At 40.4% G+C, this 24250-nt stretch overlaps 1 protein-coding gene across 1 annotated transcript in view; it reads left to right on the top strand.

Moving 5' to 3' along the window:
* PDGFC (platelet derived growth factor C) overlaps positions 1–18785 on the top strand; it is a 249953-nt gene extending 231168 nt beyond the window's left edge. Inside the window, exons 5-6 of the mRNA XM_084627428.1 lie at positions 15303–15520; positions 17161–18785. Of these exons, the coding sequence (XP_084483554.1) occupies positions 15303–15520; positions 17161–17277 (335 nt within the window). The 3' untranslated portion in view covers positions 17278–18785. The remainder of the gene's footprint in view (positions 1–15302; positions 15521–17160) is intronic.
* The last annotated feature ends 5465 nt before the right edge of the window (positions 18786–24250 follow it).

Here is a 24250-nt window from a genome sequence, read left to right as displayed (position 1 = left end):
TTGACCAAAATGGACCTTGAATTTGGTAGGGCCCTATTCATAGCACAGGGAATTTGGAGGCATTTGCACCAGGCTCATCCCTGGGAAAGAATAGCCACTCCAGGTCCTATTTAAAATAATAATATTATATTGAAATTTCCAAAATATAGAACTCAAAGTGAAGTCCCCCTTCTTCAGAGCAATAGATGGACTTTGATGGAGCTTCTTACCTAATACTGCCCTGGGTCCTGTACTCCTCCCTTTTACCAACCAGCTTGTGGGCTGGTGAGTTTGATTATGGTTGCAGAGTATCTTCCCTGTTCCCAATCTGATCAGCCATTAACTCTTTTACATCATGGCATATTTTTTTCTTACCAAAAAGATTACAGCAACTGGGAACAAAAAGGGCCATAACACCAGAAAGGGGTTTCTCTGGATGTAGCTAAGCTGCCAGGCTAACTGAGAAGAGGCATAGGCAGGGGATGAGAGTTCCAAGTGGAGATGAGAATGTTCCCATTAGAACAAAATGAGTACGGCACCTTAGGGAGTTTACTCTCAGGAAAAACAATGATGTGACCAGGTGTAAAGAATCCCAGTAGCCTTTCAGTAACAATAATGGATGTTTGCTGTAAAGGTGGACTCAGTAGATATCTGTTCAGGCCATGGAGCAGAGCTTTACTCATTTGGCTGACAAATAATGGCCTGAACTGTGTTTCCTGAACTGGGTATGTCAAGCCTGGAGGAAGGACATAAAATGATAGCCTGCCCATTCAAATGGTAAAAGCTAGCATGTACTTTTATAACTCAACTAATGTGCAATCTATGTGTAGTACTCTATGACATTGTAACTGAAGAAAATACTGTATCCTCAGATGGGGATGCAGTATCTCTCTAATCTATTGATCTAATCTATGGAGGCAATAGATTGTATACACAGAAGAGAGACCAAAGTGGGGTGAAAGGTTGCATCTGACATGTTCTGCTGACGGGTGCTGTGGGCACATGACTTCTCATTGCCTCCAAATGCAAGGATTCTGATTGTCTGTTGTGTGCAAAAAAAGGACAGTCTCTCAGCATCCAGCACACAAAGGCCAATCACAAATTGGCCAATATTCTTTACCACTTACAGTATGCTGCAGTGCTCACAAACTGTGCATTGGGGTATTCAGGAAGGAACTGTACCTTTCCGATGTGCAGCCCATTCCTGACCTTCCTTTCAGGTGGTGTAGTCTGGATTGTCTCAGAATGTGAATGTAGCCATCTTCATGGCCTCAGAGCAAGTTGTGTCAATGCCCTCTTCCACACTATTCCATGAAACAGTGGTGTCCCTGTCCACCACTTGAGGTATGTCTACACTACGAAATTAGGTCGATTTTATAGAAGTCGATTTTTAGAAACCGATTTTATACAGTAGATTGCGTATGTCCACACTAAGTGCATTAAGTCGGTGGAGTGCATCCTCACTACCGTGGCTAGCATCGACTTACAGAGCGGTGCACTGTGGGTAGCTATCCCACAGTTCCCGCAGTCTCCGCTGCCCATTGGAATTCTGGGTTAAGCTCCCAATGCCTGATGGGGCAAAAACATTGCCGCAGGTGGTTTTGGGTACATGTCGTCAGGCCCGCCTCCCTCCCTCTCTCCCTCCATGAAAGCAACAGCAGACAATCGTTTCGAGCCTTTTTTCCTGGGTTACCCAAGCAGACGCCATACCACAGCAAGCATGGAGCCTGCTCAGCTCACCATCACTGTATGTCTCCTGGGTGCTGCTGGCAGACGCGGTACTGCATTGCTACACAGCAGCAGCTCCTTGCCTTCGCGGTAGATGGTGCAGTAGGACTGATAGCCGTCATAAATCTCCTGGGTTCTCCTGGCAGACCTCAGTGAGGTCGATCAGGGGTGCTTGGACAGACATGGCTATCCTCTTCTTAAAGCACCGAATGGGAGCCAGAGACTCCAGGACATTCTCTTCTTTAAGTTTCGTCTCATGGAGATTTAGTTCTGCCTGGATATCATGCGAGCTGGAGGCTTCTGCCCCAGGCTGCTCTCCCAGCCGGCAGCACCACACGGTCACACCTACCCCAGCCTACCCCTTGCTCCCATGGCTCATGAAGCCTGGACAGTAGTAAGGAGCAGTTCAACTTTAGGCTGAGCAAGTGCAGAATGGTGGTGGCATGTGCCTTTGGACATTTAACAGCTCGCTGGTGCTGTTTGCTGACTCGGTCAGACCTCAGCGCAACCAACATTCCCATTGTTATTGCTGCTTGCTGTGTGCTCCATAATATCTGTGAGAGTAAGGGGGAGACGTTTATGGCAGGGTGGGAGGTTGAGGCAAATCGCTTGGCATCCGATTTTGAACAGCCAGACACCAGGGCAATTAGAAGAGCACAGGAAGGTGCGCTGCACATCAGAGAGGCTTTGAAAACCAGTTTCTTCACTGGCCAGGCTTCGGTGTGACAGTTGTATGTGTTTCTCCTTGATGCAAACCCTCCCACTCTGTTGATTTTAATTCCTGTAAGCCAACCACCCTCCCCCCTTCAAATTAAAGTAACTATTGTTTTGAAACCATGCATTCTTTCTTTATTAATTTAAAGAAAAAGAGAGATAACAGACAAGGTAGCCTGGGTGGGGTGGGGGAGGAGGGAAGGACAAGGCCACATTGCTTATTGTAGCCACTCTAAAATTCATACTGTTTGAATGAAAGCCTTCTGTTGCTTGGGCCATCCTCTGGAGTGGAGTGGCTGGGTGCTCGGAGCCCTCCCCCCCCCCCCCCGCGTTCTTGGGTGTCTGGGTATGGAGGCTATGGGAACATGGGGAGGGTAGGTGGTTATACAGTGGATGCAGCGGGGGTCCGTGCTCTTGCTGGCTTTCCTGCAGCTCCAACAGATGCTTCATCATGTCCATTTGCTCCTCCAGCAGACGCTTCATCATGTCTGTTTGCTCCCCCATTAGCCTCAACATCGCGCCCTGCCTCCGCTCTTCACGCTCACTTAATTCTTTCCTGGCCTCTGCCACTGAATGTCTCCATGCATTAAGCTGTGCCCTATCAGTGCAGGAGAACTGCATGAGCTCAGAATACATGTCATCGCGAGTGCGGTTTTTTCGCCTTCTAATCTGCAATAACCTCAGGGACGGAGATTATAGGGGGAGTGTAGAAACATTCTACATGCTACAATTCTGTGGGGCCTGTATGGTCACTTGTGCTGCTGAGTTCGCCACTCTGACCAAACAGGAAATGAAATTCAAAAGTTCCCCAGGGCTTTTCCTGTGTACCTGGCTAATGCATCGGAGTTCAAAGTGCTGTCCAGAGCACTCACAATGGAGCACTCTGAGATAATTCCTGGAGGCCAATACCATAGATTTGCGTCCGCACTACCCCAAATTTGACCCAGCAAGGTCAATTTTAGCGCTACTCCCCTCATCGGGGAGGAGTACAGAAGTCGATTTTAAGAGCTCTTTAGGTCAACGGAATGGGATTGGTCGTGTGGATGCAGTCACTTTTAAATCAACCTAACATGGCTAAATTCAACCTAACCCTGTAGTGTAGTCCAGGCCTAGGTGAGGTAGGCAATTGCTTAATTAAAGGTGTAAAGTATATACCCTGTATTAAGGATTTTACCTTACATAGAGTAAATCAAGGAAAGACAAGGAATCAAGGAATCAAGGAAAGACATATCCTTCTGCTTACATTGGAGATTTGTGCATTTTCCACCAAATCTCCTGCAGATACTACTACTATTTCATATTTATGGATTCCATGTTGATGAACAGCATGCAGACAACACTCTCTTCCCTCCCTGTCACATAGCATGAAAATGAAGATATTTAAGTGTAAATGAAATGTCAGTGAGCAATGCCTATGTTGGCAAATGTAAAGTAGATTATCATTCAGTCAGCAAGGAAGAAGAGAAGGTGAATCCTTTTCATAACTCAGATTAGTTTTTTGACAGCTGATCCCTGGATCAGAGCTAAAAATCTACCCTTCTAGCCATGCTTTTATTGCTACAGCTGTGCATAGGTAAATCAAGACTTGGACAGGAGGCAGTTTGTCTTTAAAAGCTTTCAGCTATGAAGCACATCTTTCAAATATTCGTTTAGCACTTTCCTAATTAAAGAGTTTCACCATTTGTCAACTGCATTACCATTTTAAGCATATAATAAGTGAGAGAAAAGCAATGTATATTTGTAGAACCTTACATAAACAAAGATGCAGGTGTTGGATAACATCTATTTAGACAAAAGCAACTTTCTACATACAAGACAGTGATCTTCCCAAGAAACGATCAGAGTAAATCTTTTAAAGACTTCTAATTAGACAATGAAATAGATTTGCCTTTGAATAAACATATCAGAGTATTGCCACATTCATCTTAAAAGGACCACCCTCAGACTGCATTACTGAGTGTGTAATGTTATAGCCTGGGGCAGAAAATGTGTCCCATTAAGATGACACAGTATTAACTGTTAGCTGCTTTGAATAGTTAGAGAATGTGAACTTTTTGCTTGTTTTTATTTTTATTGTTGTTGTTTTTAATAACATGCTCTCTACTGCATTAAAAATCTATTTTAAGAAGTATTATAGAAAATTATCTGGCCTAAAATGTTTATCAGTTAATTAAAACTACATTGTACCCTTCAAATTCTATAATTAGGCCAGATTTCTTTTTGTTTTATTCATTTTAATTTAAGGCCATATTTATGACCAGAATTTAGGACCAAACTATGATCTCAATTATATCTGTGTAAATCTGGAATACCTCTGTTAGGTCAAAGGAGTTATTCCATGTAGATAAAAACAAAATTTGGTTCTGTATTCCAAAGTATTTTCATATATAAAAACTAAGTTCCTTTTGAATATTATACATAGTAAACAGTAAAAAGTGCATTGCAGTGAAAAAAAGTAGTCCAGTCTTACTCCCACAAAAATCAATGAGTAATCATTGGGCCACATTCTGCAGCCTAATTACAGCTCTTTTATGCTACATGAATGGTGCAAGAAGAAGGTACACTTGGCCTTCTTTAAAACCTTTAAACTAAACTATAATCAAAATTTCTTGATTTAAACAAACACCCTATCATTAACCTAGGTAACTGTAGGAGAAATGCAGGCAGAAGCCCAACAGAAGAGTCGGAGCTATCCTGTTAATTGCACTAAGTGTAGCATGTATGATTACCTGCCCTGTGGGCAGGTGGCATATGTGTGCATTCAGTGCAAGGAGCTCCTGGCCCTCAGAGACCGTGTACGGGCTTTGGAGGCCAGGGTGGTGGAACTGGAAGAGCTAAGGGAGGCAGAGAGGTATGTTCATGAGGCTTTCCGGGACACTGTAGATTTGTCCCACCTCCGGTCACACAGCCCCTGCGCTGTTAAGGAGGATAAAAGGCCCAGATAAGGAGAGCAGTCAATGGGAACAGAGGGAAACCTTCCCATACTTGGGACCCTCCTTCCAAATGATGTTGGGGTATCCTTTCGCACTGAGGTTACTCCAGTCATTAGGAAAAGGCAGGTGTTAGTAATGGGAGATTTGATCATTAGAAACATAGTTAGCTGGGTTTGTGATGACCAGGAGAACTGTATGGTGACTTGTCTGCCTGGTGCGAAGGTTGCAGATCTCTCAAGGCATCTAGATAGACTTATGTGTAGTGCTGGGGAGGAGCCAGTGGTCGTGGTACATGTAGGTACCAATGGCATAGGGAAGGGTAGGAGAGACGTCCTGGAGGCCAAATTTAGGCTGCTAGGAAAGAGACTGAAATCCAGAACCTCTACGGTGGCATTCTCAGAAATGCTTCCAGTTCCATGCACAGGGCCAGGTAGGCAGGCAGAGCTTCAGAGTCTCAATGAGTGGATAAGATGACAGTGTAGAGAGGAGGGGTTTAGATTTATTAGGAACTGGGGAAAATTTTGGGATAGAAGGAGCCTATACAGGAAGGATGGGCTCCACCTAAACCAAAGTGGATCCAGACTGCTGGCACTTAACATTAAAAAGGTTGCAGAGCAGTTTTTAAACTAAGAGATGGGGCAAAGCCAATTGCTGCAGAGGCGCACGTGGATTGGACAGAGACTTCTCTTAGAGGAGAGTCTATTGATAGAGATTCTCTAGGTTTTAGTCAGGAGAGGATGGAAGAGGATAAAGTATGGGTCAGATCAGATGAGAAACATTCTTATAAAGAATCTGACAATCAGAAAAGGGCAGACAAATAAGCAGTGACAAGTTTTTAAAGTGCTTGTATACAAATGCTAGAAGTCTAAATAATAAGATGGGTGAACTAGAGTGCCTCGTGTTAAAGGAGGATATTGATATAATAGGCATCACAGAAACCTGGTGGAGTGAGGACAATCAATGGGACACAGTCATTCCGGGGTACAAAATATATCAGAAGGACAGAACAGGTCGTGCAGGAGGGCAGGGGTGTGGCACTATATGTGAAAGAAAATGTAGAATCAAATGAAATAAAAATCTGAAATGAATCCAAATGTTCCATAGAATCTCTATGGATAGTAATTCCATGCTCTAATAAGAATATAACAGTAGGGATCTATTATTGACCATCTGACCAAGACAGTGATAGTGACGATGAAATGCTAAGGGAGATTAGAGAGGCTATCAAAATAAAAAACTCAATGCTAATGGGGGATTTCAATTATCCCCATATTGACTGGGTACATGTCACCTCAGGACGAAATGTAGAGACAAAATTTCTCGATACTTTAAATGACTGCTTTTTGGAGCAGCTGGTACAGGAACCCACAAGGGGAGAGGCAACTCTCGATCTAGTCCTGAGTGGAGCACAGGATCTGGTCCAAGAGGTAACTATAACAGGACCACTTGGAAATAGTGACCATAATATAATAACATTTAACATTCCTGTGGTGGGAAGAACACCTCAACAGCCCAACACTGTGGCATTTAATTTCAGAAAGGGGAACTATGCAAAAATGAGGAGGTTAGTTAAACAGAAATTAAAAGGTACAGTGACTAGAGTGAAATCCCTGCAAGCTGAGTGTCCACTTTTCAAAGACACCATAATAGAGGCTCAACTTAAATGTATACCCAAAATTAAAAAAAACAGTAAAAGAACTAAAAAACAGCCACTGTGGCTTAACAACCATGTAAAAGAAGCAGTGAGAGATAAAAAGGCATCTTTTAAAAAGTGGAAATCAAATCCTAGTGAGGTAAATAGAAAGGAGCATAAACACTGCCAAATTAAATGTAAAAATGTAATAAGAAAAGCCAAAAAGGAGTTTGAAGAACAGCTAGCCAAAAACTTAAAAGGTAATAACAAAATGATTTTTAAGTACATCAGAAGCAGGGGGGGCCCTGGACATTTGAGCTACAAAAGATGATAAAGTCATCGCAGAGAAACTAAATTAATTCTTTGCTTCAGTTTTCACGGCTGAGGATGTTAGGGAGATTCCCAAACCTGAGCTGTCTTTTGTAGGTGACAGATCTGAGGAATTGTCACAGATTGAAGTATCACTAGAGAAGGTTTTGGAATTAATTGAGAAACTTAACAGTAACAAGTCACCGGGACCAGATGGCATTCACCCAAGAGTTCTGAAAGAACTCAAATGTGAAATTGCGGAACTATTAACTATGGTTTGTAACCTGTCCTTTAAATCAGCTACTGTTCCCAATGACTGGAAGATAGCTAATGTACAGCCAATATTTAAGAAGGGTTCTAGAAGTGATTCTGGCAATTACAGACTGGTAAGTCTAATGTCAGTACAGGGCAAATTAGTTGAAACAATAGTAAAAAATAAAATTGTCAGACACATAGAAGAACATAAATTGTTGTGCAAAAGTCCACATGGTTTCTGTAAAGGGAGATCATATCTTACTAGAGTTCTTTGAGGGGGGGGTCAACAAACATGTGGACAAGAGGGATCCAGTGGATATAGTGTACTTAGATTTCCAGAAAGCCTTTGACAAGGTCCCTCACCAAAGGCTCTTACGTAAATTAAGTTGTCATGGGATAAGAGGGAAGATCCTTTCATGGATTGAGAAATGGTTAAAAGACAGGGAACAAAGGGTAGGAATAAATGGTAAATTTTCAGAATGGAAAGGAGAAACTAGTGGTGTTCCCCAAGGGTCAGTCCTAGGACCAATCCTATTCAACTTATTCATAAATGATCTGGAGAAAGAGGTAAACAGTGAGGTGGCAAACTTTGCAGACGATACTAAACTGCTCAAGATAGTTAAGACCAAAGCAGACTGTGAAGAACTTCAAAAAGATCTCACAAAACTAAGTGATTGGGCAATAAAATGGCAAATGAAATTTAATGTGGATAAATGTAAAGTAATGCACACTGGAAAAAATAACCTCAACTATACATACAATATAATGGGGGCTAATTTAGCTACAACTAATCAGGAGAAAGATCTTGGAGTCATCGTGGATAGTTCTCTGAAGACGTCCACGCAGTGTGCAGCAGCAGTCAAAAAAGCAAATGGGACGTTAGGAATCATTAAAAAAGGGATAGAGAATAGGATGGAGAATATCTTATTGTCCTTATATAAATCCATGGTATGCCCACATCTTGAATACTGCATACAGATGTGGTCTCCTCTTCTCAAAAAAGATATACTGGCATTAGAAAAGGTTCAGAAAAGGGCAACTAAAATGATTAGGGCTTTGGAACGGGTCCCATATGAGGAGAGATTAAAGAGGCTAGGACTTTTCAGCTTGGAAAAGAGGAGACTGGGGGGGATATGATAGAGGTATATAAAATCATGAGTGGTGTGGAGAAAATGAATAAGGAAAAGTTATTTACTTGTTCCCATAATATAAGAACTAGGGGCCACCAAATGAAATTAATGTGTAGCAGGTTTAAAACAAATAAAAGGAAGTTCTTCTTCACTCAGTGCACAGTCAACGTGTGGAACTCCATGCCTGAGGAGATTGTGAAGGTTAGGACTATAACAGGGTTTAAAAGACAAATGGATAAATTCATGGAGGTTAAGTCCATTAATGGCTATTAGCCAGGATGGGTAAGGAATGGTGTTCCTAGCTTCTGTTTGTCAGAGGATGGAGATGGATGGCAGGAGAGAGATCACTTGATCATTACCTGTTAAGTTCACTCCCTCTGGGCATTGGTCACTGTTGGTAGACAGGATACTGGGCTGGATGGACCTTTGATCTGACCCAGTATGGCCATTTTTATGTTCTTATGTTAAGCAGATTATTCCCCTGGTATGTGGGAACCTCCTGTTCATATGTCTGTACTGAGACCATGTGCCTCTGCTCCTTGCACGCCTGGTAAAGGACAAGAAGAGCCAGAGGCAGGTGTGTTATGCCAATCCTTTATTGTTGTAGGGGCAGTTAAATCCCCTATGCCACTGAGAGCATTTCTGTGTAACCAAGTCCCTGATGCACATACACACACATACCAACCTCCACCTGCAGGAGAAAATCTGCCTCTCCCCCCCCCGGCTTTATTTAGACTAGGATCTAGCTGGTACAATGCTTTGGGAAAGAGGGAGTATTTTTTAGTACACATCTCTGGAGATTAGTTAGAAAGTTATAGCCTCAGTTATAAAAAGCAATTAATTTCAGATTGATGTGAACTTAGTATATTTAAATTATATAAACTAATGAAGATACATTATTTTGAAATACAATTTTATTTTAGACCAACCTGCATCACTTTCTTTCTTTCTTTCTTTCCTCAGTAATATCTTGGTTCTGGGGGGAAAAAACTGCATTTTTTCTGAGCTAGTGCTAAAAAAGAACTTTTGACTTTTGCGTCAACCATGATAAATGAATGAAAGCCAAGTACATTATAACAGGTATTGTAACTTAGTTCACTTGGGAAATTATGGTTAAGTAAACATTTTGAGGGAATATATACATTCTGTCATCTAGTTTTGTGCCCACAGTATGTTAAAATACATTTTGGACAGACAGATACTCTTTGAAAAAATAAGAGCTTCATTCACACAGTTCAAAGAAATGATTACATAATCACTGGACAAACTTGTCACAGACCTTTTAATGCAAGTGCATTACATAGGAAGATAGCTAGGGCAAGGGTGAATGGTGTGATATAAAAGCTGTATACCTTGGATACTTTGTTAGACTAGAAGCTTAATGTGAAGCTTTTCAACACCTCAGAAGTTCTGTTGTTACAATAAAGCACACTAAAATATACTGAATTGAAAATGTTGGGTCTAGGTTCACGTTCAGAACCCTTCCAGAATTGGGGTGTTTGGATCTAGGGCTTTGTTCAAACCCATCTCCAAATTGTTTCTAAAATGATAATCCATTTAATTTCCATTTTGAATAATCCCCACTCTCCTCCCTCCCCACCCTCACCCCCCGTGCCCCATGACATGTCAGTAATAGCCATAGGCAAATGGGCATGTAACTCTGCTGTTGCTCAGGCAGGAGGTGTCAGGCAGGAGGATGAGATTTTTTTGTGCCAAGCTCTATCCTTTTTGAACTCCCTGCAGTAGCCTCCCCCCATCCTTCCACCTGGCTTGCTTCTGGCCTTGCTTAGAGAAGCATGTGACGTGTCTGGTTCAGGTCCCCATTTTAGAAGATCTTCAGGGTGGAGCAGAAAGGCAAGCCAAAGAAATGTGTCAGGAAGTCCAAAAGCTGCCCTTCAGCCCTTATTATAAGTCTGACGTGCCTGTGATTTACAGTCTGTCTCTCTCTCCACTTCAGCAGACCACTTCAATCTCAGCAGAAAACTGCTGGCAGGATTGGGAGTTTTTCCTGCACAGTAGGCACCCCATTCCCAGCTTAGGTGCAGCGCTCATCCCCTCCGCGCATGTAAAGTGATTCTGAGCCCAGGACTATTGCCTGGACCAACAAGGCTAAAACCATTCCCCTCTTTGCTACCACACATATCCCTTCCAAAAAAGTTCTCCTAGTCTAGTTCCCCTTCCTCTGCTCCCTCCTCTGTTTTCTCTAGGAATTTTTTTTCTCCACCCTGGGAGGCAGGCTGGCTTCATATCAATCACTTCAGTGGGAGCTGTTGCACACTGGGCACTTTTGAAAATCAGATTGTTCATTTAGGAGCCAAACATAACCTGATAGTAATGGAATGAAGTGCCCAGTCCAATACACAGAAGGAAAGGCAGGACTTCAGTGTATTTGACTGAACAATCCATCACAACACACACATCTTTTTGTATGCCAGTATTTGGACAGGGCACACATGAGGAATTTTTGAAAGGCTCTGGAGTGGAATTGCAGCCACAAGACTGGGTCCTGACATGATATTAATATTCATATAAGTGACATACAAGGCTGCATTGGAAAGACATAGCTGTCAAGGGAGAACTAGACAGCAGACTCAAGTCTTGAGATTCTTTCAGAGAAAGAAAGGCTTTTCTGATCTGCTATACTGATGTCTGTCCTCAGGTGGCTCAGATACTTCAGAGGATCAGGGAACATGTGACACTGTTTATAATCAGGCTGAAAGTCAGAAATAGCTATAGAAGTTTGGTGACTGCTCTGGATGCTTCCTGAAATTACTTTCCTCAATTAATCCAGTGTTCCGTTGGAGCATTCACACACAGAGACCTGATTTCTGAAAGTGGCAATTATCATGGTCTTTGTTCTGTGACACAGGTTCCAGTTTGAATGGAAGAGCTTTGTACTGGGCATGCAAGGGGCCAGACATGAATTTTAAAAAGTATCAGCTTCCCCATGCAACCGAACCATTGGATTGTCTTACTGAAAGAAGCCAGCAAATCCCCACTGTTGATCAATGCTGGGGTTGACTCCAGGGATTCCATTTGGAATTTTATACTTAGTTATTTCTAAAATGAACTAGGCCACCCCTTACATCCCTGTCATGTTTTACTAAATTCCCTTTATCACATTTGTTATGGCGGAATGGGGACTACAGCTTTCTCATGTCTTTTTAGAGAAAGTGATCAAATTTAGAGTGAAGGCTCAACATCGGTATCTTGTATTTATGGGAGAGCTAACTAGTTCTCCTTCCACTGGGGAAGGCCACAGCCTGCAACAAATCCTTATCAGGTCCTATATCATACTCTCAAGGCTTATTTAAACCATCAAGGGTAGGAACCAAGAGGAAATCCCTGCTGAAAAACACTTGGTGTTTCTGAAAACCCTCTATATCCTGAGCCATCTGAACATCCATGCTGACTACTCTCAACAGAACCCATATACATTATTCATAGGAACATCCTTGAGGTCCCTCTTCCAAGTGGAATTCTCATGGATTGCAGGCAACATACAGATTTCATCCATGACTTGTTTGCCTAAAGCATTAGCCACCAGACACCCAAGTTCTGCAGCAGATACCCAGACCCAAGATCCAGTATTCATCTAGTCTATTCCTTATCACTTCCTTTACTCTCCTGAACGGTAGACCATTCCACTATAGCAGTAACCACTTCCTGGGAAGGGGAATAGATCTCCTTGGACAAGCTGTGCTCAATGGCCACGTGATACAATACATACACCTTCACCAAGCACATTGGCCCCTTCAGGGTTTGAATACTGAGTGCATAAAGCATTTCTCCCTTAGCAACACAAGGGTTGCTATTGCTGAGGAGAGGTTATCCAGTGCCAGCCTTCCCACCTTCCTCTTTAAACCTTTCTTTTCCGGTTTATTGTTCCCTCTGGCTGAGTGATTAGTTCTCACTCACTAAAGTTAGGTATACTATTAGTCAGAACCATCCCTCTATGACAGTGACAGTCATGCCAAGGGAAAAACATATTTTCCTACCTGATGATTATTTTTATGGGACAGCACTGCTTTCTTTGGTGCCAGCTCTAGGATGAGAGACTAGTGATAAAAAAACCCTACTTTGTTCTGAAAGTCATCAAAGTAAGCCTGCCTGCAGCAAGGTTAAAAACAAAAATATCTTTGTCCTGCTTGGCACATCCAGGCTGATGACCAGAAGAGGCAAGTATACTCCATTTGTCTGCCCCTCTATTGCCATGCCATGGCAAACAATTAATATTACACTTTATTGTATTATTAGCTAATACAAACATAATTTGTTTGCCTTCTCATCTTAGCCACAATGAGTACAAAATCCCATAACTGTATTTTAACCTTTAGATTGCAGGATTGTTATAGCAAGATCTGTGTCTTTCTTGATGTGTGGGTAATGGCTAGCCCATTGTAGTAATGATAGCAGCTTTATTTTACATTTAACATGGTGGTTTTGAACATAGAAAATTCCCAATAGGACATCTTAGAACTGAAATGACTCTTTTAAAGTGGACAAAGGGTTACTTCCTCATACACCAGGCGGGGGGGGAAGGGGGTAGGAATTGGCAAACAGTTCTCACTGTGTTCTTTTTTCTGTTGTTATCAGTTAGTTTAGCAGCCAGTTTATCCCTCAATTGGCCCAACCGGTTTATAGTTGCACTGCAGTACATGTTCTTCACATGTTCGTCTTTAAAAGGAAAACCAAAGTGTTAAGCCATCTCATCTTGGCATATAGTGAATTAGCTGACAGTGTCCAGAAAACATGATATAGCCATGAGGATAATGGTGGGGAAATTATATTTAGTCCATTTGAAACCAGAGACCATCTCCCATTAAGAATACATGCCAATCAGTATTTATCAAAAGGAGCAGGTAACCATTGATTAATAATACATACATTCTTTCTTCTGTTTTGTTCATTTTCAGTAGTTACATTTTTAATTGGAACTGAAGTAATCTGTTCCAGGATTATTTTCTCCCTCCCTGAACCACTAGAAATGTACACAAAGGATTTCTTTTTACCAAATGTTAATATGAATGTATTTGTAGTATAAATCGGATGATTTGAGGTTGTTTTTTTCCCCTAGGTGTCTATCATAGGTCCTCTAGAAAAGGGTTATTTTTAAATGTCAGGGCTAGTTCGTCTGAGATTTTTATTTCAGTATTTCCAATAGCCACACTAGCAGAGGTGTATACAAAGATGAAAATGTAATGCTGCTAACCCACCAGTGAAAAGAATCGGCGATACCATTACACATTGCATCTATTCCTTGGGGGGGAGGAATCAGTACAAATATCACAGATCATTATAACCTCCTTTTCTGCCAGAAGCCAAATTACAGTGCTTTTCATCAAAGCCTGCACTAATAAAATGTGTTCAATGTTCCACAAAACCAACCCCAGTTTTTTTAAAGAATGGCATTTTCTCTTTTTAAGGTCCATTAATTCTTGCCCATAGAATAAGAGGAACAAGAAGTATACTGCCCTATTTTTGGTTTTTCCATAAGTTGTTCAGCCCTCAACATGCTAAAACTTTCATATGCTACAGTGGAACCTGTCTATAAGGAAACTGATATAGTGAAGTTTCATGTGTGGTGGAGATGGCTTAACTTGTTTTACCAAGTTTTGAACTTACTCAAATGTAACAGATTTAAAAGTTTGATTCAACGGAGGAATATTATTGAGTTCCACTTTGGTGACAGAGGGTGGGTAGTGGGAGGAGCAAGAATGAATAAATAAATAAATAAATACGGTGAAAATGGCATGGAGAGAGGCAACACAGGTTGACACAGACAGACTGATTATAAAAGGGACAAGGAGGGGACAAAAGAAAAATCTTAACACTTTTCTGATAATTATTGTTTTATTTTATAAGTCCCTCTCGCTCTCCCTCTGTGTATATATATGTATAGTAAATATATAGTAAGTATATAAATGTATATATATACACACACACCCTGTATATAGGACATTCACTGATGTAAGCATAGCTTTCCAGAAGTTCCATGATTAGGCTTTAGCTAGAAAAATAGGTTTTGTTTTTCCTTTCAATTGAATCTCCCTTGCTGAAAGCATGCATTGAAAATATAATGAAGACAATGTTTGCACACTTTGAACAAGTTTTACAAACTCAAAAAAAAAAAAAGATGTTTGCAAGATTCCTTAATTGCAGTGGATTTTACCAGTCCTTATTAATAATGAAGTAGAATAAAAATCCACAGACAGCTTTAGTGTATTGCAGTTTAATTTACAGGCTAAATCCTGTGTCAGTACAGTAGTTTGACAGGGAAATTACATTGGGGTTGAGGAGAGGGCGAATCCTGGGAATGTAGCCACACTAAGGCCGGTATTGCAGCCTAGGAGCTGAAGCGCACTTTGTGTAAGTTCCACAATGGCAAAGCTCTCAGGCCCAGACGCCTTAAAATATTTTAGTATCTCAGTCCCACTGAAATGAACTCCCACAGAAGTCAATGGGGGTTTAGACACTTAAATACCATTGAGGATCTGGACTGCAGTGGCTCTGGAGGCCTTGGATTTGCACTCCTTAGAGAAGCTACAAGAGCATTCAAGTGTGTTTGTTTATTGATGGCATTTGAAAGACAAGTCACAGAAAGATATGTTTGCTCTTCAGTGGTGGATCTGAATCTTCTAAAGGAGGAGGTGCGACTCTACAGCTGTACTCCTCGCAACTTCTCTGTGTCATTGAGGGAGGAGCTGAAGCGAACTGACACCATCTTCTGGCCACTATGTCTATTGGTTAAACGTTGCGGTGGAAACTGTGCCTGCTGTCACCATACTTGCAATGAGTGCCAATGCGTCCCAACCAAAGTCACCAAAAAATACCATGAGGTATGTACCTCATTTTGTGTTTTTATATTTGAGACCAGAGAAAATCCATTCAAGAAACAATCTTTATTGGGAATGTGAATGCTGACCAGAATGCAGTTGATAGGATAAGGCTAATGTCACAGTACAGTGACACATTTGGAGGAAGGTTTCAAAGTAACAGCCGTGTTAGTCTGTATTCGCAAAAAGAAAAGGAGGACTTGTGGCACCTTAGAGACTAACCAATTTATTTGAGCATAAGCTTTCGTGAGCATCCGATGAAGTGAGCTGTAGCTCACAAAAGCTTATGCTCAAATAAATTGGTTAGTCTCTAATTTGGAGGAAGCTTTCTCTTTTACTAAGAGTTAAAAAAAATCAGAGCCTGCGCTCTCTTACTCCATTCTTTTGGGGACCTCTGTGGAAAATATAACTGTTCTATTTATGTTGTAAATTATTCCAAATGTTATTTTTTGAATAGAGGTTATTTTTGTACACAAGAAGGGCTTTTACCTGTGAAGTTATTGTGGACTGAGGAGCTCTACATTTGAAGAATTTAGCTAAGTTGGGCAAAATGACATGTTCTATTTTTAAAAACAAAAGTGAATTGAAACTGCTGTTTGTTCATGCTCAGCTTAACAAGCAACTGGGCCAGTTTGAAAGTTAGCATTTTACAGTTTTGTTGTTGATATGCCAAGCCCGAAGAAATCCTCTAACATACTTTTTAGAATGTCAAAGACAATAAACAACCTCTAGGTCAAGTAAGATTTCTCTAGTGTCTGTAATTAATTGTAGACCTAAATATATCAGTTTAATATCTCTATTTATATTCTAAACTTGCATGGATTCAGTGACTCACTAATTTTTATATATATTGCCATAATGGTATGATCCAATTGTAAAGAAACAGATATGACTAGTGCTAATTTTCTAAAGGGAAAGGAAGGGGCATATGTAACACAGTGGCTTGAGTTAATTTACAGGTTACAACTAGTTACATCATCTGTGTTCTCATGTTATCACAGAAATTATAGCTTTCTAGAGAAAAAAACACTTGACATAATGTGCAAGTTCATAAATATCACTGGACCATCTAAGAGCAGATAAATTAGCCTATTATATAAATATACAACAGTATACCTTTTAAACTATATTGTATACACCTTATAATAATTTATCATTTTAAAAAGCTATTAGATATTTTTAACTGTCTATAAAAATGTTCCATAGCTGTGAGTGGAAAAACCTTTTTTATAAACTGCATATCCCTGAATATGTATAGCTAAAGTCAATATTATTTTACCAGTACCATCTAATAATATTTAATTATTAAGTCAACTATATAAGTAGTCCTTCAAACAAAAAAGAAAAAGAAAAAACACCCAAACCCCACTGCAGTAAAGTTTTCTTTGACCAAAAAATATGTCTGTCTAGCATATCTTAATGTCTTAATCAAGTTTGTGGAAGGCTTGAGGTAAAGCCAAAAAAAAAAATACAGTAATATATATTAATGAGCAGAATAAATGAAGAAACTCAGTTGTGAAGTTGATTGAGTTTCCTTTAGTAGTTTCCCTGTCTTCCAGTTTACTACTTCCAGTGTATTGTAGATCATGAACAAGATGTTTAATGATTTACTTAAAAGCCTGGCTCCAATTGTCCTCTTTCAGGTTCTTCAGCTGAAGCCCAGGAGCGGTGTAAAAGGATTGCATAAATCATTGACAGATGTACCTCTGGAACACCATGAGGAGTGTGCCTGTGTGTGCAAAGGGAATACTGAAGGATAAATGTGGCTAAGTGTGCTTCTTTCTTTCAAAGTACATTCAATCAATGGCTGATTCTGTTATGGGGCTTGTGCATTATCTCCTTCCGTAATCTCAGTTGTTTGCTTTGGGGATCTTCCATCTTCAGGATTTACAGTGAGTTCTAAAGAGAGGAGAAAACAAACTGGGATTATATGTTGTGTAAAAGCTCTGTTGCTTGGAGGCCCAGTCAAAGGATGGGAGAAAGGCATCAGTGAGGGATGATTCAAAGTATATATTGTCATTTCCAGTTGGCTTGACATTACACGGATTTAAGAATTTAGTGTAAAAAATTGCAAATTTCACACCACGAAGACTTGACTCTGCTGGCTACCTTACTTCTACAGCTCCAGTACACCTGGTCTGTGATTGACATCTGGAATCTGTCTTTCTGTACTCAGCCACTCCCACATGCTCTAAATCATAGTTCTAGGTCTTACAAACTTGCTTTAAAACAAATGGCCTTGTTCTGAATTAAACTTAATTTGTCTGATACTAGTAGGAAAGACTGGATTTTTCCACATACACTATTAAAGCTCCTGCCTTTTAGAAAAGCTGACTGGACAATAAGCATGAGCTAAGGAGGCAAACATTGAAAAGAACAGTGGCTTTACTTTAATTACTATGGCCTATGACTTTTGTTTGTATTTTTTATCGTGTACATTTTTATACTCTCCTTTTGACAATATAACTATTTGCTTTTTCTAATCTTGTTAAATATATCTATTTTTACCAAAGGTATTTAATATTCTTTTTTATTACAACCTAGATCAACTATATTTTAGTTTTGTAAGACTTTAAAGCCAGAGGTATACAGTTGAAGGAATAGAGATGTGGTTACTATGGCAAAGCATCTATTTCTACATTGTCTGGTGCTAGACAGTGGAACAAATCTGGGTTTACACATTTAAACAGAGTAATGACAAATGCAAAGATTATCAGTGTGGATGAAGCTCTAAGCTTGATGGCTCCATGGTACTGAAAATATGAAAAACAGATGTTACTATAAATGATTTCAGAAATAGCTATCAAAATCCCTCTATATTCTGGCCTTTTGTCAAATAGGAAAAAATAATCAGGTATATATATATACCCATTCTGGTTTGTTTTATTGTTTAATTTCTTTGAAGTAGAAAGGTCTACAACATCATGAGAAGAGAAGGTCAATGGTTTGTTGCCTTCATGAAACAGTGTGTTCATAAAAAGGCAGCCATATTTATTGCTCCAGGTGTATGGTTTTTCATTTATGGTTATGTCCATTTAAAAGCAGTTGACTTCCAAGATTTTAACTCTGTTCAGAACAGTTTTATGAATTCTGGTTTTGTTTATGTACAGTATATCCTTTAACCAATACACATATCCCATCCTATGCAAATTGGAAAAAAAAGAGTAAAGTATTTTGCTTGTAAAATGCTTTAACATTATGCCTAGTTTATATTTTGACTCTTGGATTTACAGATTGTAACAAAGCACCAAATAAAGTCATAAAGCTAATTTTGGGAGAAAAAATGTCTGTGTGGTTATGTATTGGGTATTTGGGTGGTATATATTAAATGAAAATAAACCTGAAATGTATTTGCCGGAATGAAAATCAATTAGAGAAATGTAAGTCTTCTATACAGTAACTGCTAGAGAGAAATCCACATTTCCTAGTTTTTGAGTTCTTGAATTTGCAAACTTAATAATGTTCTTTTAACATTTTTGTGTATAGTTTCCCAGAGTTAAAAGGAAAAAAAACCTGAAAAAAATCCCATCATATAACATGATACTGACACCACATGATTTATCAGCAAAGCTGGAACCTTTAGATCCACCTCACAGACCTCTGGCGCCAAATGCAGTAATAGGTTACCATTCTCTGTGTGGACCAGTATATGAAGGATGACACTCAGGAATCTTAGGTTCCATTCCAGGTTTGGAGGGATAGCAGGTTCTAGTGGTCACAAACTCTTTGACCCCTGACCTGATCTTTCCCTGTCCCCTTGAGCCTGACCTTGTCACAGTTCTGTCTGTCCCTGCAATCATCCCCCTGCCTTATTGTCCTAGTCTCTCTCCCATCTCCCTTTTCCAGGAAAAGTCTGCACACTCCTGGCCATCTCATCCCATTCTTCTCCCCCACCTTGGCTTCCAGTCCCAGTCTCCCTCTTCTGAGCCTTTTCCTCTACCCTACCCCCAGCTCACTGAGTTTGTCTCCTTGCCCAGCCAGTCCATCTGAATATTCAGAAAATTTAGCTGCCATACTCTAATCAGTCTATACTGAGCATGTGTGACCTGAAACTTTTCAGACTTATACCTAGGCCAAATTTGGAAAACATACTACTATGAGATATTAAGGATAAAGTGTCAGAGTCTCCTAGGTTGGATCTCAATCTCAGTGTTACTAGGGTGTGGGATTATTCATATCAATGTGCTGATAACATACATCTTGTCTATTAGTTGTATTTATTCCACTTATTTTCAATATATTTGTATTCAGAACTATAAACACTGAAGAAAAATTCTTGGTGTATGTGGTGGTTGTGAGGCATAGTTTAGATTAGATATTGACATAACTGAAAACCCATTGTAGAAATAATCATCAGCCTTTAATTAGATGTGGGTAAAAATATGATACAGGGAAACATGAGCTTTATTTATAATTTACTGAATGAGATGCTTGAAGTAAAAAACAGGAAAATCTAAATCAATAATTAGGTACCAAGCATAATATTATATAGTTCTAATGGGCTAAATTTTACCCTCAGTTCTTCTGCAACTCTTGTGAAGTCAGTGATGGGTTGCTTGAGCAGGATTTGGCCCAATAGATAGTTGTTGGTCCAGGTCTGGTTTTTGGGAGTGGGGGCCCACCTAGCAGTAGTGATACATGGTATTCTGAGCAAAGGCTGTTATCAGCACAAATAGGATTTTCAGACTCTAAAGGCTTGTTATACCCAACAGATAATCAGAGTTGTTTATTCTATAATATATTGCATGCAGGGTAAGTACTAGTGAGTTTTTGCATTATGCATGTTTTCAAAGTTGCACCAGCCATCTGTTTTAGTGTAAGTAACTTTGAATGGCAGTATTTTGCATCCACTTTGTGAGACAGGCATTTCTATATCCTGTATTGGACAATAAACAGACTCAAAGAAAACAGGTTGCACTTGGAAAACTGCAGGAAGAAATATTGTGAGAGTTTTTCCGTTTCATTACAAATTTACAAGTTGTAGACATCCATCACAGCAGTAGTAAGATTTTAGGAGGGATATGAGTAAAATGAAAGCAAAGACACAAATACAACATTTGTAATATGTATAGAATCACTGATTTATTGGGACCCTCAAGTACCAACTCCTGCCCACAGAAAAAAAGACTTAAGAGCCTTCTAACCCCTGCCAAATCAAATTAACAACAGACAACAATTTAACACTAAAATAAAAATATAGCGCCATCTAATAGCGGAGGTGCTGTCTACACTAAACATTACAATATTTAGTCACTGTAAAATGATAGATGGCCAGGTTTCTAAGGGCACATCCTGATGTTCCTGCTGGCTTCGTCAAAATTAGGAGTGTGTCTTATCTTGAATTAACATTCTGGGATATCTGGTCACTCTCCAGTGCTTCCCGTCATCTGCTCTAATCCCTGTGACTGTGTGCAATTCACACAGAAATGGCTTCAAGGGCTATGTCTCAACCATTTCCCTGCTCCAGATGATGTACTCCTTCTCAGTTGATCAGCACAAGAACTGAAGTCAACCCTGATTTGATTTACAGCTGTGAGATGCAAGTTGCACCACTGCTACCGCAACAATGGCTCCCAGCCTGACTCAGTACGCATGGGACTGTGAGCCCTGGTTGAGGCTTGGTTATTGCAAGAGGGGGGATATAGGCAGGAGTTAGAAATAATGTGGGCTTTGAAACGACAGGAGGTAAAGAACAGTCGGAGCAGGGCATGTATGGGGGACAGTATTAAAAAATGGTGAGGGCAGGAGAAAAATAATGCAGGTACAAACATGAGAAGGGTAAATTAATAAACTCTTTGGGGCAGGCTTAGTTTCTGGGTACTTGGACAGTGCTTGGTCCTTATTAGGTCCCCTCAGTGCACTAACTATACACACAGGAAATGATGAGCATGGTGAATGGTAAGAACCACTGAAGGAAGAAAGTATCAACTAGTACTACTTTTTTTGTTTGGACACATTGTTATTCACTGACATTTAGTCTTACTTTAAATATTGTAACTGAGCTGCTTCTAATGAGATTTTTTGCAGTGGGTTACGTAATTGTCTTTAAACAAAAAAAATCCTACTGTTCTTTGACAATCACCCATAGTGCCCTGCTTGCTTTACTTCATATAAATATCCCCCATGTAATCCTTTAAAGCAGCGTTTCCCAAACTTGGGACACCGCTTGTTCAGGGAAAGCCCCTGGCGGGCCGGGCCGCTTTGTTTACCTGCCGCGTCCTCAGGTTTGGCCGGTCACGGCTCCCACTGGCCACGCCACTTCCCGCAGCCCCCATTGGCCTGCAGCGGCGAACCACGGCCAGTAGGAGCCGCCATGGGCCAAACCTGCGGACGCGGCAGGTAAACAAACCGGGCCGGCCTGCCAGGGGCTTTCCCTGAACAAGCGGTGTCCCAGGTTTGGGAAACACTGCTTTAAACCATGGAGTAGTTTGTTTATTTTTGAAGATTGTCACTGTAAAATGAAATGTGACAGTAAGATAACATTAAAAAAAATGTAATTTGTTGCTGTCACAAGGCAGACCAAAGATTTTATGTATATCCAAATCAACATCTGACATTCAAGCAATAGTCCTATGATTGTCATCTAAATAGAATTGCTTGTGCCTTATTTCAAAAGTTAATTTTTGTTATAGTGTAATCTAGCTATTAATCTTGAATCAGTAATAATATAGACAGTGTTTTCACTTCTGGTTTTGCAGGGCTCCAGTGAAGTTGAATCACCATGTAACAATGTGCTATGTGGGCAGAGGTTGAAAACTGGCAAGCTGGGTAAAAAGCCTCTGAGTTATTCATTGAAGTGGCACTGCTAAGCTTTGTTTTAGGGTTTTTCAAGCTGAGAGTTGCTAACTTACAATAGCATAGGCATTTACATGAGAAGGAAGTCAGAAGAGGTGGCAAAATAAGTATGTTGCTAATGGGCCTAACTAATTGAAACAGCTAGACTAAAGCAGCTACTGTAAGTAGCCAAGGTCAAAACACTGTAGGCAGTACAGGGAGGGTTCTGCCATGAATCACTTCAGAAGCCTTACAATACAAGTAAGCCAACCCTGTGAGAAAAATGTGGTCTCAGTGAGCCACGCTGTGCATTGTTCTATGGACACTATGAGCATTTACCTTTCTGAAACTCTTGCATCAGCCACTTCAGTGCATGAGTGATGGGCAGCACAAAAATATTGTTACTGAGAGCTTTGGTTCCTACTCACTCCCAATTGCCCTAGTTCTTGCTTTGCCTTGCTGCAGTTACGGAAGCAAACGTTGGCATTTATTGATTGTTTGATCCCTCTGGGTATCAATGTATTACAATCAAGTTCTAACTGCAGTGTAAACACCTAGTAAGAGACAGTCCCTGCCCCAGAAGCCTGCAGTCTTAGAAGATTACGCTCTCTCCTTTCCATCTGAAAAGAAAAGATTTGTGGCTCATGAAACAGAGTATGGATGAACAAAGAAAGGTGGGCAAGAAGTGTTTATCATGCAGACTCACTATATCTAACACCTACTGAGTCTTTGGTTGGGGTACCCTGAGGACTCTGAACAGTGATGGAGGACCATATCAAAGATAAGTTTTACACTTCGGCATTCAGCCATTAGTTGCTTAAAATCAACTTGTGTTGGATGCACCATGTCTACAGAAAAAGGAAAAAAAACAGTCTCTTCCACTTAGGAGCATTAGCTAGTCTAATTAGCTTAAGAATACTGGTTACTCCACCACCCAAGAGTCAATCTGTTTCCATTAACTCAATCTTCTTCAGATCAGGGTGTTGTTCAGAGTCTGAGAAAGTCACAAAGAGCTGCTGTCCCTTGGCAACACTCCCCAGACCTTCTGCATCCTATTTCCTCCCCTGAGCATTTCTCCCCCACAGCCCTTCTAGTCCACCAATCCTGTTGATGACACTCAGGAAAAAACCCACCATGTTCCCACCAAAATCCCAGAGGAAAATTTTAACTCCTCAGATTGGAACAGTTCAGTTTAAATAGGACAACGCTGTTTAGAGAGAAACCTGCCTCTCTGGCCATTACTGCTGAAGAAAAGGCACCTGATTGTTATTATTCCTCCATCTTTCAGTCAATACTTTAACACCTGGGGAGCCCTAAATTTGTCTTCTCTGCTTGTTAACAGATAAGCTCTGCCGTCTCTCAGCTGCTAAGCAAAAAAAAATGTTCAGGCCCTGCAGTAGGAACTTCAGTGGCCAGCTGCCTGAGCAAGCCTTCTCTCCCCACCAAAGCGAAGAGCGTCTGTAACCCTAGAAGTGCAATTACAGTGCTCTTCATGGATTTTCCGGCTATGAGGCTTCACCGCCTCATGTCCACAGAACTGATGCAGTTGTCATGGGTAACTGCTAACCTTTAACTTAGATGTACTGAGTGAAATTTCCAAAAGTGCCGAAGGCCAAATTTTAAAAGTATTTAGGCATCTAAAGATGCAGATAGGCAATCTTGAAAAATCCCACTAGGTGCTTAGGTACCTAACTCACATTGTTTGGTCTTGACCTGTTTCTGGGTTAGTCATCTTTCCCATCGGCCACCTTGCTAATTTTTCATAGCAACAATCATGGTCACAATCGCTTTCATTGTAGTCATGCCTCCCAGCATGACTGGAGTCTTTATTTTGTTTTTATTCTCTCATTGATGTTACCTGCAATAGTGGTAAGCAATATAGAAATGACAAATAAGTTAATTCAGTATCTTAAATGAACGTTATAAGCATATAATATCTGCTAAAGGAAGAAAATCAAA

The sequence above is a fragment of the Lepidochelys olivacea genome (assembly GCF_965140295.1).
Source record: "Lepidochelys olivacea isolate rLepOli2 genome assembly, chromosome: 4".
In the NCBI taxonomy this organism is placed as follows: domain Eukaryota; kingdom Metazoa; phylum Chordata; order Testudines; family Cheloniidae; genus Lepidochelys; species Lepidochelys olivacea.
This window is presented reverse-complemented; position numbering and strand designations above follow the sequence as displayed.